At 44.0% G+C, this 17,015-nt stretch overlaps 1 protein-coding gene across 1 annotated transcript in view; it reads right to left on the bottom strand.

Moving 5' to 3' along the window:
• The window catches only part of OXR1 (oxidation resistance 1), a 472,825-nt gene that overhangs the window by 419,095 nt on the left and 36,715 nt on the right, over positions 1-17,015 (bottom strand). Inside the window, 1 exon segment of the mRNA XM_039522142.1 lies at positions 8,102-8,181. Coding sequence (XP_039378076.1) covers positions 8,102-8,118 — 17 coding nt within the window. The 5' untranslated portion in view covers positions 8,119-8,181.

Raw genomic sequence — 17,015 nt, 5'->3', positions numbered from 1 at the left:
CAGCAGTCTGGGAGCTGACCTTGTTTGTGAAGACAGAGGCAAAAAAAGCATTGAGTACATTAGCTTTTTCTACATCCTCTGTCACTAGGTTGCCTCCCTCATTCAGTAAGGGGCCCACACTTTCCTTGACTTTCTTTTTGTTGCTAACGTACCTGAAGTAACCCTTCTTGTTACTCTTAACACCTCTTGCTACCTGCAACTCCAAGTGTGATTTGGCCTTCCTGATTTCAATCCTGCATGCCTGAGCAATATTTTTATACTCCTCCCTGGTGATTTGTCCAATCTTCCACTTCTTGTAAGCTTCTTTTTTGCGTTTAAGATCAGCAAGGATTTCACTGTTAAGCCAAGCTGGTCGCCTGCCATATTTACTATTCTTTCTACACATCGAGATGGTTTCTTCCTGCAACCTCAATAAGGATTCTTTAAAATCCTTTACCCCTCATGTTATTTTCCCAGGGGATCCTGCCCATCAGCTCCCTGAGGGAGTCGAAGTCTGCTTTTCTGAAGTCCAGGGTCTGTATTCTGCTGCTTTCCTTTTTTCCCGGGTCAGGATCCTGAACTCGACCATCTCATGGTCACTGCCTCCCAGGTTCCCATCCACTTTTGCTTCCCCTACTAACTCTTCTCTGTTTGTGAGCAGCAGGTCAAGAAGAACTCTGCCCCTAGTTGGTTCCTCCAGCATTTGCACCAGGAAATTGTCCCCTACACTTTCCAGAAACTTCCTGGATTGTCTGTGCACCGCTGTATTGCTCTCCCAGCAGATATCAGGGTGATTAAAGTGTCCGATGAGAACCAAGGCCTGTGATCTAGTAACTTCTGCTAGTTGCCGGAAGAAAGCCTCATCCACCTCATCTCCCTGGTCTGGTGGTCTATAGTAGACTCCCAACACGACACTTCTAAACTTAATCCAGAGACTCTCAGGTTTTTCTGCAGTTTCATACCGGAGCTCTGAGCAGTCATATTGCTCTCTTACATACAATGCAACTCCCCCACCTTTTCTGCCCTGCCTGTCCTTCCTGAACCGTTTATATTCATCCATGACAGTACTCCAGTCATGTGAGTTATCCCACCAAGTCTCTGTTATTCCAATCACATCACAGTTCCTTGACTGTGCCAGGACTTCCAGTTCTCCCTGCTTGTTTCCCAGGCTTCTAGCATTTGTGTATAGGCACTTTAGATAACTGATTGTCCCGCTTTCTCGGCCTGAGACAGGAGTCCTCCCCTCTTGCACTCTCCTGCTCGTGCTTCCTCCCGGTATCCCATTTCCCCACTTACCTCAGGGCTTTCGATTCCTTCCCCCCGTGAACCTAGTTTAAAGCCCTCCTCACTAGGCTAGCCAGCCTGCTTGCGAAGATGCTCTTCCCTCTCTTCGTTAGGTGGAGCCCAAGAGTTGATTGGCTTGTGGCATATGAAGATTGCTAAACAGTTACAACTCTAAGCAAAAACACATGATGCTGCTCATCCATGATCTCTTTGTGTGACTGTCTTGCAGTATATTTTACCAGCCTGGAAGTCAGAATGCTGAAAAATTATCTATTAGATGGAGCTGAATCACTAACAGTGTTACTGTTGCTCATACTATTTAGAAACAATCATGATGACCAGGTAAGTACTTCGAACAGAGATTTGGAGATTTTAATATTTAAATCCATTGTAACTTTAAAAAAAATAACCCAGATGTTTTGCCAAGGTCAGAATTCAGAAGAGATGACTGGGGTGGGGAGCGGGGGGATAATAACAGTTTTCAAGTACATAAAAGGCTGTTAAAAAGAGGAAAGAGAAAAATTATTCTCCTTAACCTCCAAGGACAGGACAAGAAGCAATAGCTTAAATTACAGCAAGGGCAGTTTAATTTGGACATTAGGAAAAACTTCCTAACTGTCAGTGTAGTTAAACACTGGAATAAACTGCCTAGGGAGACTGTGGAATCTCCATAACTGAAAATTTTTAAGAGCAGGTTAGACAAACAGAGGATGGTCTACATAATACTTAGTCCTGCCATGAGTGCAGGGGACAGAACTAGAAGACCTCTCGAGGTCCCTTCCAGTCCTACGATTCTATGATTGCTCTCATGGCATTAGTTGCCAGTGGTATTTGTTTGGTGCAGGTGGATGTGTCCTTAAAATACCGCTCAGTGTCAGGTATCTTTACTATTAGCTTAGTTCTGATTTCTTTCTATTCACTTTTTATTATTAAGCAAGACAAAGACTTCTCAATAAAATTCTCCTCTGTTTTTCATTGTGGTACTTTTGACAACCACAGTATACTTCATTGGACCCATGAACTTTTTTTTATTTTTTCTTAATGGCTGAGGGGCATGAGGAAGGGTTGGGAAGGGGTGGAATTGTTAGCATTTCCTTGGCACAAGACTTTTACAGAAATCACACAGTCACGTGCTGTGAATCCTGTTACTTACCCCAAATCTCTGGGAAATATCAAGTATCATACTCAGAAAACAAGATACAGACACAAGTGAAGGAACAGTAACTTTTATTTACAGACATACATGGAACATTTTGTAATAGGAACAAATGAACAAACAAAAAAAAAGCCAAATCCCCTCACGAGACATCTCCTCACCCCTCATCTTCCCCTCCTCCTGACAAGCAGGGGGAACAGCCATGGAATATTGTGTGGGAGGACAAATGTAGACATGTCCTGAGTGGGATTTGGGGGCTGAAAACAGGCTGGAGAACAGGGACTAGGTCAGGCTCATCATTCCCCTCCTTAATACTCCGGGGGGGATTCCTCCAAGAGGGGTTTTGGGTGACTGAGGAGGATGTGGTGCCAGGCGTCCAGCATGCTTTTCCCTGGCAGAGGAGCTGGGATTCACCACTTCAGCAACAGACTGCACAGCAGCTGGAGGAGCAACATGTAGTGCCTGTTCCCGCAGAGGAGCAGTGGCCACGGCATCAGACAGGCCTCAAAAGCATTCCACCACAAGTTGGACTAGCTACTGCATGAGTGCAAGATCCTGTTCTCTCTGTGCAGGAATGCCTCATCCTTCGAGCCCAATCCTCTCTTGGCTACCCTTGACTCCTTCTGTCTATACCAACAAGCAGGTCCTCCAGAGTCCTTTGGCGTCTTCCTCTGCTATCTCTGCAGTGCCACTTCTGTCCTCCCAGTGGAATAGGCTTTCTGTCGGCATCAGAATGTCCTAACAAGTCAAAGACAAGGGTAGCATTATATTTCATTTTTCTTTGGAAAGTACCTAAATCTCCCCTCCCCTCCAAATAACACAACTGTGCTGCCAAAGGCCACAACATTGATACTACTTAGAATCCAAGGGACACAGCTGTTACAGTCTCCTTCCATCAGGCTACTCTTGCAGCCCACAAGGAAAGAGCTTGGGTTAAAAATGGTAAGATACATGAATTAATTTTATTCAAATGTAAAGTTTACAGTGCATGGATGGACTACGTGGGCTGGGGTTTGGTTTCTTTAGGGTAATGTTACCAAGTCACCTTTCTCTTCTTTAAAAGCTGGCCATCACTTGGAGAACATAGCTGTACTGAAGTTATCCCAGAATGGAAAAGAAAAGTGGCTTTCCAGTACTGTGGAGAACACCTGGCCACCTGTGCAAGAGAGATGTTTCTGATAGTGGTGACCCCTCTTCATATTGCTGAGTGGAGAGGTTTGGTGAGCTATGAAGGGAGACCAAGCACATTTGTCCTGCCGTTAAACCTGAGGAACCAGCTTCAAATTCTTCTAAAACAAAAATTTGCTGGATTAGATTTACAGGACTTGATGGCAATTCATGAGGAAAGTGACTGTATTATAAGGTAGCAGACTGAGTTCCCATGGAAGAGGAACAGAGAACAGCCCTCCCGACCACCCCTTTGCAGCCATGTCTTGTCTGGGGACCATGTCAGGGTGGAGCATGGGTAGGGAGAGGGGGCTGGCTTCAGGCATGTATTACCAGAGCAAGAGGGGATATTTATAGGGTGTTTGGGGGCATATTACAACTTACCAGACTTGGATCCCCGTTCCTGCCACAGCTCAGGGTCCTCCCCAGGCTCCTCAGAGGGGGCTTCCTCAACAGGGTCTGCCGGGTAGATGTGTGGAATCCTCTGGGTCTCCCATGGCTTCCTCTGGAAATATCTCCGAGGCCTGGGCTGCCTTCTCACCCTGCCCATCACCAGCATCCCACAGTACAATGAGGCTAGCAGGGGCTAGGTCCTATCCCAGAGTGACTATACGAGTCCCTCATCCTCTGGTACAGGAGCCTGAGGTGCTTGATGTGTTCCCAGCACTTGGACAGAGTCTGGTGAATGCCTGCCTCCTCCAGCCTCTGTGAAATCTCCAAATACAGGTGTTTGTTCCTGCTGGTACAGGCAAAGTTATGGAGGATGGGGTATTCTGCCCACACATTAATCAGCACCTGGGCGTGCTCCAGAGACCAGGCAGCAGCTCTTGGAACATGCTCCATGGTCAGCACTGGTGATCAGTACAGTTCATAGGAGAACAAACTGCTCAGCGTAGCCTAGTACTGCTGGCAATGGGTGATCAGGGACCTTTATATCTTGGGTAAGCGTCAGACAGCAAAGTGATCAGTGCACTGGGAAAATGGCCCTAAAGGACTTTCAGTACCTGTGACCTGGTGCACACTCCTTGCCCCAATCCACACTGCACTACAGAAGTGCAGGGCCATGCCACAGCAGAGGTGTATACATTCCCACATCCCTTATGCATGCTAGCTTCAGGAATGTACTTCAGATGAGGACAGTAGGAGGGCTATGGCACAATAACGCAAGTGACCATGCACGAGTGTAGACTCACTCTTAGTGGAAAGTGATTGGCCCATATTCACTGTTCATCTGCCTCAGGGTAAAACTACATCTTATGGCCAAAAGTTAAATGAAACACATGGGTTTTCACAAAGAAGAGCTCAAAAAAGAACTCCCACAACTTCCTGCAACAAGAGATTGTGATCGTGTGTGTCAGGGAGACCTTTCCCTTTTCTTATCTAGCTTCCAATTTTCCAAGTAATCATCTTCAGTTGTATCCAGTCCTATTCCCCTAAGGCAGAGGCCTCTACAATCTATCCAAAAAGGAAACACACCAGTCCTGCACCAGCTCTTCCCTGAACTCTGTGAACTTCCATCTAAGTCCTCTGTCTCCACTTTAGGAGAATCATGCAGGTGCATCTAACCGGGGGAGGGAAGGGGAACTAAACCAGCCCACAATGTATTAGTTAATTGCTAATAAATAGCCAGCAGCAGAGAGCACAAAGACACAAACCATTGTTGTTATGTGTCTCCCTCAAACACCAGTTATAGCTATGCTTGTTACAAATTTCTTAAGGACTGATGGAGTTTATAAACACACACGGAATCCAGAAAATGTTTCCAACCAAACTAACAATTTCAATTAAGTTAAATTTTAAGTCTGCACTATGATGCTAAATCAGGAATGTAAATGTAGGGCTAGAAGGGACCTCAAGAAGTCTCAAATCCAGCCCCTTGAGCTGAGGAAGGACCAAGTAAACCTAGACTATCCTGACAGGTGTTTGTCCAACCTGTTCTTAAAAACCTCCAATGACGGGGATCCCAAAACCTCCTGTGGAAGCCTATTCCAGGTTTACTTATTATTGTGTTGTCAATGTGCTGTATGATACAAAGAGGAATACAGGGACCGCAATTGCCTCTGTGGCAGCTCCCCCCTTGACATTATGGTATGGTGCAGGGTCTGTACTGGGGGACAGCGTGGAGAGTTTGCAGGCCAGTGAATAGAAATCTCCTCCAGCCATATGGAATTAGTTCAAAAAGATAGGAGCCTTGGGTTATACTATGTCTTCTGTGTAGCCCCTGCTTGGGAACCCAGGGATAGCCACAGCTGGGGATATCCCTGGTAGCCTAACTCCTCCAATGGAAGGTAGCCAGAGCCTCCTGTAAATCCCAGATGCACTGCCAGGTATGGCAGCAGACCACATAGGCTCTTCTATGGATGGGGAAAATCCCACCCCATGCCAATAGGATAGTCTGAAGGGGATCTCTGCAAGGTAATGCTCACATAAACTCTACCCAAGTCTCCCCTTCTATGGGTTTTTCCACAAAGGGATGGTCTGGGCCACAGTATGAAAAATTGCTTTTGCAAAATTGGAGTAAATATGTAGCATGAATAAAACATCACATCAGACACTCATTTGGGGAGAAAAAATACTCACCTCTGCTAGTTCCATGCTGGTGCCTTTTGTAGATTCAATTAATCACAGAGAAATTAGCATGGTAAATAAAAAAGATGAGAATGGAATACTGAAAACACTTATGACAGTTCAGTATTTAAAGGCATGGGATCAGCTCTTAAATTAAACTGAAATGAAGGGGAATTCACATCTTTGTTAAAAATGTCAGTACCTGTTGTCAGTGGGGCTTGTGATAAAGCATCTTAGAAATATTTTCCTTCCTCAGAAGCTGCATGTTCGAAAAAATTATTCTGATAGAACAATTGCTTTTTTCAACTTTATTATTCAGTCAGGACTAATTCAAATAGATATGATTCACTGAATGCAAACCTTGCACATAAAACACAGCAACAGGTAGAAATAAAAGAGTTCAGCTACAATATACCTGGTAGCTTTTGACAATTTGATGATGAGAGAGTTTAGGCTTTAAATCAAAGTGCTGTGGTTTTGTTAAAAATAACTCTTTTGTATTATAATTGGCACTACAATATTAGAACTCATTCAGATTTCATTTTAGAGGAAAACAAACCCTTAATTTCTTTTTTCCATAAGTTAACTGTTTTGTGTAACACAACATTTCCTTGCAAACAGTATTTTTCCATAAGCAGACAATTAAATATGAAGTCTGAAATTTTCAAAAACGTACCCACTGATTTTTGGGGGACGGTCAACCTGTGAGGTTGGCAGGTTCAGCACCTCTGAGTATTCTAAATTGAGCACCCAAAATTTGGGCATGCAGAATTAATGGCCACATTTGAAAATTTGGACCTAAACACATTACAGTTTTCTAGTATTTGAACAAGGGGATCACGATCTACTGAAAATAACACAGTGTGATGACACATTTTACACTTTTTATCTTTCTAGTCAAAGGCATTTCCTCGCTTTATACATAGGAATCTACAGTATGCCAGGAAGGTCTACTCTGTCCCTATCCTTCCAGGATACAGTGAACCATTTACCTATTGTACATGATGCACAGCTGTTTGAGGTAGGGAATAACACAACACACAGTAAACAGATGTTACATAATAGCTGCATCTCGCAGGTGGACAGTGAGAACTTCTTGTACCCAAGGTTTAACAATACCTCACATAATTCTTGGCATGTATATGATAAGGTCAAATACAACAACAGAAGTGTTTGGCTTTCAGAAAGGAATCTGTGTGGGAAATTTTCATTTACATAATATTTAAGATGCAATCTGGGGTGGATAAAAAGAATAAAATTCCAAGGCCACTGGATGGATGAAATGGATGAAACCTGTTGTTGGCCTTTTGTTGTAAAACTCTGAAGAAATAAAGAGATAGCAGAAGAACAAAATGCTTTGAAACATGTGGTTTACAGATTAAATTATGTCACTGATAAATCAAATATCAATCCCAGCTCAACTGTAGCATAATTCATGGCATAAATATTACATTTAGTAGAATCATTTGATCTGGTACAAGCTTTAACTTCCCACAACCCTGAAACACAATCAGCAAGAAATGGAAATCCTCAAAATTGCAGCTTTAGAAGCCCATTACTATGGACCCAGCAATGGTACATTTGCACTCATGAAAATGGGATATGTATTACTCCATTTTGTGTATTTCCAGCATCTCTCCTTCTGAATGCTGGATGCTCGCTGATACCAATATAATGTTCTATTTCATACGCTAGAGGTGTCACATTGTGCTTCTGGTAGCAGTAATATAATTCTGTTTATATATTGCTCCCTGCATGAAAAAGAACTAAGGGACTATATAGCGGGTGGGGGGGGGGGAGGGGGAGAGGAACACAGATAAAACAACAGTAATGTATCCTGTTTACATACCTTGCAAAATATTATATTCACCACAAATTAAGTTTCATAGTATGGTCACATTCACTATACATTTTTTGAATGATGAAAAACAGAATACAGAAACTGACCTTTTAGTGCCAAACATAATGGTGGATGGTTTGCTTCACATTTATGAGAGTTCTGCACTACAGAGACTGTTCTAGTTGACCTGATCAAAAAAGAAAAGAAAAGAAAAAAGAGAGACATTTTCAGACTAAGACATGTAGGAGATGGATGTAAATGCCCTGAAGAATGTCTTTACTATTAAACATCTTTCACCAGAACTCATGAGCAACCATTCAGAAACGTTACAGAAATAGGCAAATACATGCAACCAAATATATGCTGATGTAGATCTGAAACTTGAGATTTTTAGTCAATCTTCCCTCAGGCAAAGCAGCCATCGATATCAATGACTGCTTCCTTACTTGGCCCTTACTTAGGCAAACTGAGTAGGGACCTCAAGGATTGGTCGCTAAATAATAAAAGACAAAACCTTTTTTACAAAAACTGAAAATGCTGAAAAATGACGTTCATGGTATTAAAATAGTTCCACCCCTCAAGTTTGCAGTTCATGGCAAAAAGACACAGCCTACAAAAGAGTTATACTCTAGGTTTGGTTGATTTTTCTATGTAAAAGAAAGAAATCAAAAGATGCTCAGCAATAAGCAATCTTAACACAAATGGTTTTGTACATTAGAAAAAAGCTGTGATTGATGGGAAGATTTTAGCTATAAACTCCTTGCTAATTTTAGAGAATGCTTGAGGGAATTTCACATTAGTACAACCATCTCCAAGTCATTCCAGGTAAAATGTCTTGTTCTCGCCAACTGAGGAAGCAGTGATTGTTAAAGCTGCATGTTTCACTGTGCTGGGTTTGGGCAGTGGAATTTTTGTCTCAATTTATCCAGTGCTCTTGCAGCATATCTGGTTTTGTCAGCATGGGTACCCCACTTTTAAAGCAGCAAAGAGAAGATGGAGGGGATCTTTCCCCTCTTTCTCATGCTTGTTTTCTCAAAGAATCAGCAGACCGCACCTGGACAAGCAGCACAAATGTAATCAACCTGTGCAACTTCTCGGCCTGTGCAATCGCTCTCCCAGCCACTGAGTGGTGTCAGGGTGCCTGGAGTTCTGGATTGAGATTTTTAAAAAGCGCATGACTGAAGTTAAGCTCCTTGGCTGGGAATTTCAAAGGAGTTGGTGACCAGCTCTTTTTGAAGATCAATGGGTTTCAGGCACCTGACTATATCTTAGGCACTTTAGAAAATCCCATGCCTAATTCCTTAGGTAGTCACCTAAATAAAAGTGCCCTGGTATTCATAGTTACTTAGCACTTCTGAAAATCAGGCCACTTAGGCTCCTAATTCCCTATTCAGCCACCTACCATTAGATATGCATTAAAATAAAATTAAAAAAAAATTGGCCTGAGATTTTTTTTCATTTTTAAATAGTACCAGAGAGAGTAGGACTCGTAGGCCTAAGGTAAAATTTTCAAAAGTGCCTAAATCATTTAGGAGCCTAAGTTTTATTGAAAGTCAGTGGAACCTTAGGTACTTTTGAAAGAGCAGTTACATGTATTTATTAGATTGTGAACTGTTTATGGCAGGGCCCAGGGCTGTCTTTGAGTCTGCAGAGCAGTTAACACAACAGGGCCCTGGTACGGCTAGTATGCGCAGCAAACTTTAAGCAGAAGCAGCAGCAAAAATATACATTTTCTATGGGAAAATGAAATCTTAGGGCCACATAATAACAGACAGAAAATAAACTGCAACCAACACAAGGGCTCCAAGAGCCAGTATCTCTGAAGTCAGAATTCTAAGCAAGACTAAAGACGACCTACTAACTAAGTAGAGTTTTATCACTTCAAAACAGTATAACCTAGAGAGTGGAGAGACGCTGACCCAGATATCCATGTTTTTAAAAGGATGATGGAAGATAAAGGAAACTATAAGCGTAATTGCAGTACTGGGAAAACTACTACAGCAATGGGGGCTGGAGGGGAAGAGAAAAGCGAGCGAGAGAGAAATTCTTGGACACAGAAAGGACTAGTAAAAAGGATAGCAAGGATTGATAAAGCACAGTTCACACTTAACCACTTTCATCTACACACAAATCTTTTAGACTTGGGCTCGGACCTAGGACCCTACACAGGTGTATGGTCTGATCCCAAATCAAGCTGGAACCCAGGGTTTGGGCCCCATTGCTTCCCCAATCCCCCCGCCTCTGACTTAGGTCCTGGGAGCCTGCCAAAAGAATCCCACAATCCCATAGGCCAATTTCCTTTTCCTCTCTATCCCAAGAATCTCCAATCAACTCCAATGAAAAGGGAAGCAGTCCTCCCTGGTGGAGAGGGACTGCATCAGCTCAGTGAGTCAATGTTTAACCCTTCAATTGTCTTCTGACCATCACATTGCAAACACACCAGAAGAGAAACGTCTGTGTTTGCAACAGAGACTGAACAAAAACAGCCTTTAGTAAAGCACCCTGCTTCATGGCCAGGGGTGTACAGCCAGCTGTTGGTAAATTTCTGGTGTGAGGCCAGCAAAACAGTGGACTTTAGTAAAAGTACCAGGAATGACCATGCATACCAACAAATAGTAAAGAAGCTGGCAGCTTTGCAATTTTACCAGATCGATGACCAGTGCAGGGAGCAGATTAAGTAGCTCAAGGCTGAGTACAGCACAACCAGAGACCAGAACCACACCTCTGGCAACTTGCTGATATCATGCCCATTTTACAATAAGTTTGACTGGGTTCTGGCCACTGCACCAAACACAGAGCCAACAGTGGTGCAGGATAACCTGGTCAGCCAGGATGGCACCCTGCAGACCTCAGAATCCAGCATGGGAACTGAAGGGACCCAGCAACAGGTGCCAAGTGAGGACTGTGAAGTCACAGTGTTGCTGAAATCAGTCCCAAAGGAGGCTTTGGAGCAGGAGAACCAGCAGCACAGAAGCACAGCAGCACAACCCACCATGGAGCCTGCAGCAGACAGAAGGGACAAAAACTGCCCCTGAGCCCGGCAAGTTTCTGGCTCCATTTGAATGTTTATTAATACAGTAATGGGAGGGATTGCCAATATATGAAACAATGCAAAAGTTATTACAGGCACCAGCTAGCAGCACATACCTGCTAATGATGGATTGTATGCAAACAGCAGCTTGGCTTCCCCCACTCTTCCCCCTTACACCACGTGCAGTTCGAAATGGAGACCGGGAAATGCAATCAGTAAGAACACTTGGAAAGTGTATTTTTACTTGAGACAGTAGAGATTTTTGCTAGGGCTATTCCTATTTCCTAAAAATAGCCACCACCTTATATTACCATGCCCATAAATACACCGTGCTGTAACTACTCTACCATGTAACAAGCTGCCTGGAAACACTGAACTGTGGGCGGGCGGGGAAGTGTTTTCCATTTACAAAGCTAGTCCATTTCAATTATGGGAAGTCCATTCAGCCCATAGGGACAAAGTAATTTGTGCCAAATTTGACTGGGGTTTGAATTTTTTTTCTAGAAATGCGCTGTGGTGGGGGTAAGGAGAATGGCTGTGGAGTTGTGTGTGTTTGCATGCAGCTATAACAGGCTAAGCCATGTGGAAACTAACACAGAATCTTGCTGATCCCCTCACAAATTCTGACCCAATCCTAGGTGCTGATAGCTGCAAACTTGCCCTGCAGCAGGAATTCCAGATAGACAGTCACATTTCAGGGAAAGACATCATTTTCCAGGGCCACTTCAGTAGCTGAGCAGCCCATTCCACTCACTGATGTGCTCTTCAGTCACTATACATTTCAATGCTTTGATTGCATACACTGCAGGCTTTCCATTAGCAGCTCGGAATAACATTTCCCTTTGCAAATCAGGCACCACAAGAACTGTTATGTCCTCCAAAATGTGGTAGGCCTGAAATGATAGAAAAAGCTTTTGTAGCACGGCCACTGACCACACCCAACTCCCAACCCAACTAATTCTGCAATTCTTAGAAAACAAAAAACAGCTTTGAATTTTTAATCATCATTGTCTCTGCACTTCTTTTGCTGCAATTAACCAACTTGTGTCCTGGAAGCTTCTGCAGTTTGAAGCATCCCTCCCACAATATATCAAAGTTACATTGGAAAAGTAACATTTTATGCCCTTGAAATTCCACAAGGATTTTTCCTATGCTCCTGCACTGAACTATTTGAGAGAATAATCCTATGTCTTGTCCTATTCCAGGCTCCTTGACCTCTGGCTGCAGTACCTCCACAGTTCACCCACACTGCAGCAAAAGCCTAGGCCAACATACCTTCAGGGACTGTTCCAAGAGGAAGCATTTCCATGATGAATTTATGGTTGAAGTTCTGGACAGGACCAACAAGCAGGTCTAATACCAAAGAGAGAGGGACTTATGGCAAGAGAAAAGGCATGGTGAGAGGCAAGCAGAAAAGCTGTGCAGCCAGCATGAGCGTGAGGTCAGGGTTTCAACGCAGGAGCATGCATTTGCTTCGCAGTTCCTGGAACAGGAATGGCAGCTAAGGGAGGTGAACAGAGCTCAGCAGAAAGAACTGTTTTAGCACCTGATATCGTTAATGACCACAAGAATACCGGCTCCTGCTGCATCACCCACACTATGGTCTGAGTCCCCTGCATGGTACTTGGGATGCAATCCAGAAACAGCTTGGACAGCTTCATGCAATTGTGCCCCAGGAGCGGCTGGCAGGGCAACCTTGCCCCATTCATCCCTCCATACCACCACCTCCCCTGTGGATGTCTCTATCACCCTACCCCAGCGCCCAGTGCACAGCAAACAGGGAAAGGAGAACTAGGGCCAGGAGACATGCAATGGTAGATGGTTTCTGCCACGTACAGGACATCACTGTGTGTACTTGTTCATTCATTTAAAAAAAATTTGTTTTAAGGTTCTGTTGTTACAGGTGTACTGGTGTGATATTGGCAGTTGGCCTACCTGCCAATGGGTAAATGTTGTTCTTTTAAAATACATGTTTGTAAATAAAGCTTTTTATTTCATCAAAAAAGTTTATTGCATCAAATCATATTCAATGTGTATTTAAAATAACAGAGGTAAACAAATGATAAGGAACAATTAGGAATTAGTATGCAAACACTATTCTTCAATACATATAGCTTCTTCGGCTATCCCTTGATGCGAGGATGATGTCTGCCAAGGGGGTTAATTGGTGAGTTTTTAAGTGACTGAGGAGCCCAATTCTTGCCCTGCAGATTTTCCCACAGAAGTGGCAGGTTGTAATCTTGGAGGCGACACAGTTGTTGGCTGGACTGTTGTGCCCTTTCTTTCCTCCTCTGTCTCATGAGCACGTCTGTTCTCCTCAAAGTGGGCTGTGGCTTGGTGTATGGTGTGACGCTGCTGTGTTCTGTTCCGAGCCAAGCCCTCCCAGTTTGTTGGGTTGATGCCTCCCTACTTTCAGTATGTCTTTGAAACACTTTCGCTGCCCTCCGTGAGCCCTTCTACCCTGACTTAACTGAGAGATGAGTACTTGCTTCGGGAGGCGAGTGTCAGGTATATGTACACAGTGGAGTTGGTGTTTCATGACCTACACTTCTATACTGCTGATGTCGGCTGCAGAGAGAATGCTGATGTTAGTGCGTCGGTCTTCCCAGCTGATCCCAAGAATCCTCCAGCAATCCATACTTCAATCACTTCCTTACATCAATCCACACCTCCCACCCCACCATTTCATAATTTCATTGCATGGCAATCAACTCCCTACCCCTCCCCAAGCACTGTAACCCCACACAATCAATTCATTTGACCTCATCCCTCAAAAGTGCATTCATAAAGGCACTATTCCCCTTCTTCCATTGGGCCATGCAAGTCCATTATGTGGTAGCACAAAGAATCCCTGACTTCTGTTGCCTGAGTGCATCCAGCTCCAGCTATGACAGCTGCACTTTCTGGCTGAGCATATCAATTCAGCAGCCCCTCACTGTGATAGGCCCATTCAGTGGGAAAGGGCTCACCTCTGGCTTCACAAAAATTGCGAAGAGCAAGCCGCAGTAACCCAGACAGCATTGATGACACTGGAATCCAAATGGGTCTGTAGACATCTCCAATGGGATTTCAATCTGCAAAAAGCACATTCAACAACCATTCTACACCTGCTGAGAGTGTCATTAAACCATCTTTGCCCACGGCCTCTTAAGTCTGGGTATGATTTCATAAGCCAAGACAAAAGTATGCAGGATCCCTCAGAATAATGGTGAGGAAAGTAACTTCATTTATGACAATGTTATTTGGTGGGAAGAGTGTCCCAGCCTGTCCACCAATGTAGATTACCAATCCGCAAAAAGCCCTAGAATCATTAACCTTCCCAGTGCAGCCCACGCTGATGTTCATAAATTGACCTCTGTGGTCCATGAAGGCCTGCATAATGATGGAGTAGTAACCTCTGCAGTTTATGCACTCATTTGCTCCTTGCGGAGGGCAAACTATGATCACGAGTCCCATTAATGACCCCAGTGCAGATTGGAAACCCCATTCTCTTAAAGCCTGCACTTACTTCAGGAATACCTTTTATGCCTGCCACCCTCAGGTAAACCACACATCCAATTGCTTCAGAAACCTCCATCAGCACTTCAACCACAGTGGACTTCCCAACACCAAATTGGTGGCAATGGAACTGCAGTAGCCAGCTTCCAGATGGTTACAGCAACCCACCTCTGGACCAGCAAAGGCGCCTGCATGCATGTATCTTTATGCTGGAGAGTCAGGACAAGTTACTCACGAAGCTCCAAATATGTAGCTTTCTTCTTGAGAAAGTTCTGGACCCACTGCTGGTCATTCCAGGTTTGCATGACTATATGATCCCACAAGTCCGTACTTGTGGCCCTGCACCAAAAGAGCCAGTGTACGTAAGGGGCATTAGCTACTATATAGTGTGTCATGAACAGCATCAGCCAGTGAGAGTCTCCCATCCCTGGATATGCTTCCTCCTCCTCCATCATAAGCTGTGTCAGGTTCCTTTGGCAGGTCAGAAAATGCCACCGAAACATTCAACAGTGCATCATAGAAGCTCTGCCCATTTCCTGACATAGGAGTAAAAGCACAAGCAAGAGAAGTTTTAAAAAGTTGCCTCTGCCAATTTGCTCGCTCCAGAAGCTGGGCACACACAGACAGAAAAGACTGCTTGGCGTTGCGTTGGCGAGCTGTTCTAACTTCCTGTAATGTGCATGGTGCACAGTCAAGTTTTCCCACAATGCAATAGAAGGGGCTAGAGAGTCTGGGATATGGCTCTGGGTCTGCGTGCTACAGCGTGGACTCCAGAGGCCCAGGTTTGAGACCATGTTAGGAAATTCTTAACATAGGATTAACAATCAATCAGTGTAGATGCTCAAGCCCTGGGTTCTCTAACCCAGGGTCAGCTGAGTCCCAGTCCCATTAAACCTGGGGTTACATTGCAGTATAGACATACCCTCGTATTAATGTCTTTTAAAAATGACAATGAATTGATAGGAATGAGACAATGAATATAATGTACTTGCACTTCAAGGCAGCTTTTGATACAGTGCTGCATTAAAAGAATGATGTGGCATATATGGTTAAGTATCATGCTTATGATGAAATTCAAAAGTGGATGAAAGACTGACTTAGCAATTGATAATTTACTCATATTATCTCTAGACACAGCCTGGTTAGAAAGGAAGCAATAAGTGAAGTGTCAAAGGGACTAGAATAAGACCCAGTTTCATTCATATTTCCCAACAATTGTCCAGTGGAGTCAATATCATGCTAGGTACACAATTAAATTATTATATTTAGCTTACAGTTCTCATCCCATTGTTAAAAAACTTTCATTAACAATACCAAATGGCCTTCTTCATAAGTACCTTACCCATGCAAATATGTAAAGTGTATAAAATGTGAATAAAAATACACAGAACATATAAAATAAAAATACTGTATATGCCGTCAGATGTAACAGGCATATGATTCTAAAGTCACAATTTTCTTACACTGAGGGCAGGCCCTGTATATTGTCAAGTGTTTCTGCACCCAGTTAAATCATACAACCTCCACTTATGAAAATAGGGCATAGGAATTTTGAATATTTTACCCAATATACAGTAAAAGCTGTGTTACCTGGCACTTTACCAACCGGAAGGCTCTAGAAGCCAGTATTTTGGGAGGCGGTGTGGGGTGCGGGCTCTGGGAGAGAGCTTGGGGCAGCTGGTTGGGATGCAGGAGGGGTTTCAGGGTTTCGGATCCCGGCGGTGCTCACCTCGGGCGGCTCCCTGCAAGTGGTGATATGTCCCTGCTGCTCCTAGGCAGAGGAATGGATGGGGGGCTCTGTGAACTGCCCCTGTCCTGCCCCAAGCGCTGGCTCTGCAGCTCCCATTGGCTGGGAACCACAGCTAATGTAAGCTGCGGGGGCGGCACCTGCAGGTGGAGGCAGCACGCAGAGCCGCCTGGATACGCCTCTGCCTAGAAGCAGCAGGGACATGTCACCACTCGTGGGGAGCCACCTAAGGTGAGCACCGCCCGGATCCAGCATCCGAAAACCCCTCCTACACTCCAATCCCCTGCCCCGAGCCCCCTTCCCCATCTAAACTCCCTCTCACAGCCCGCACTCCACACACACACCCCAGGCCCCATCTTGCACCCAAACTCCCTCCGTCTTAGTTAACACAAATTTTTGACTTACCAGCACACCCATATTCCCCAACATGCAGGATAACAAAGCTTTTACTGTATTTTCAAGTTCAGTGTAGTTTGTAATGTTAGTGGAATTAAACCTGTATCCAGTAGATTAGGAGTGAGCGAGAAACATTTTCTGGTTCTTAGAAAACTCTCTCAATCAATGACATATTGAAATAACTTATTGATATGTTGAGATGTAATACAGGAAGATTTTTTTTAAATGCCTCTGGCATATGAATGTATTCCCTTTTCCTTGCACTCCTAATATGCTAATTTCTCCAGAGCTGCTTCTCACTTGGTCTGAACTACTCAAACCACCCGTGGCAAATAGGTAGTAATCAGGT

This window comes from Mauremys reevesii, linkage group 2 (assembly GCF_016161935.1).
Source record: "Mauremys reevesii isolate NIE-2019 linkage group 2, ASM1616193v1, whole genome shotgun sequence".
Lineage (NCBI taxonomy): Eukaryota > Metazoa > Chordata > Testudines > Geoemydidae > Mauremys > Mauremys reevesii.
This window is presented reverse-complemented; position numbering and strand designations above follow the sequence as displayed.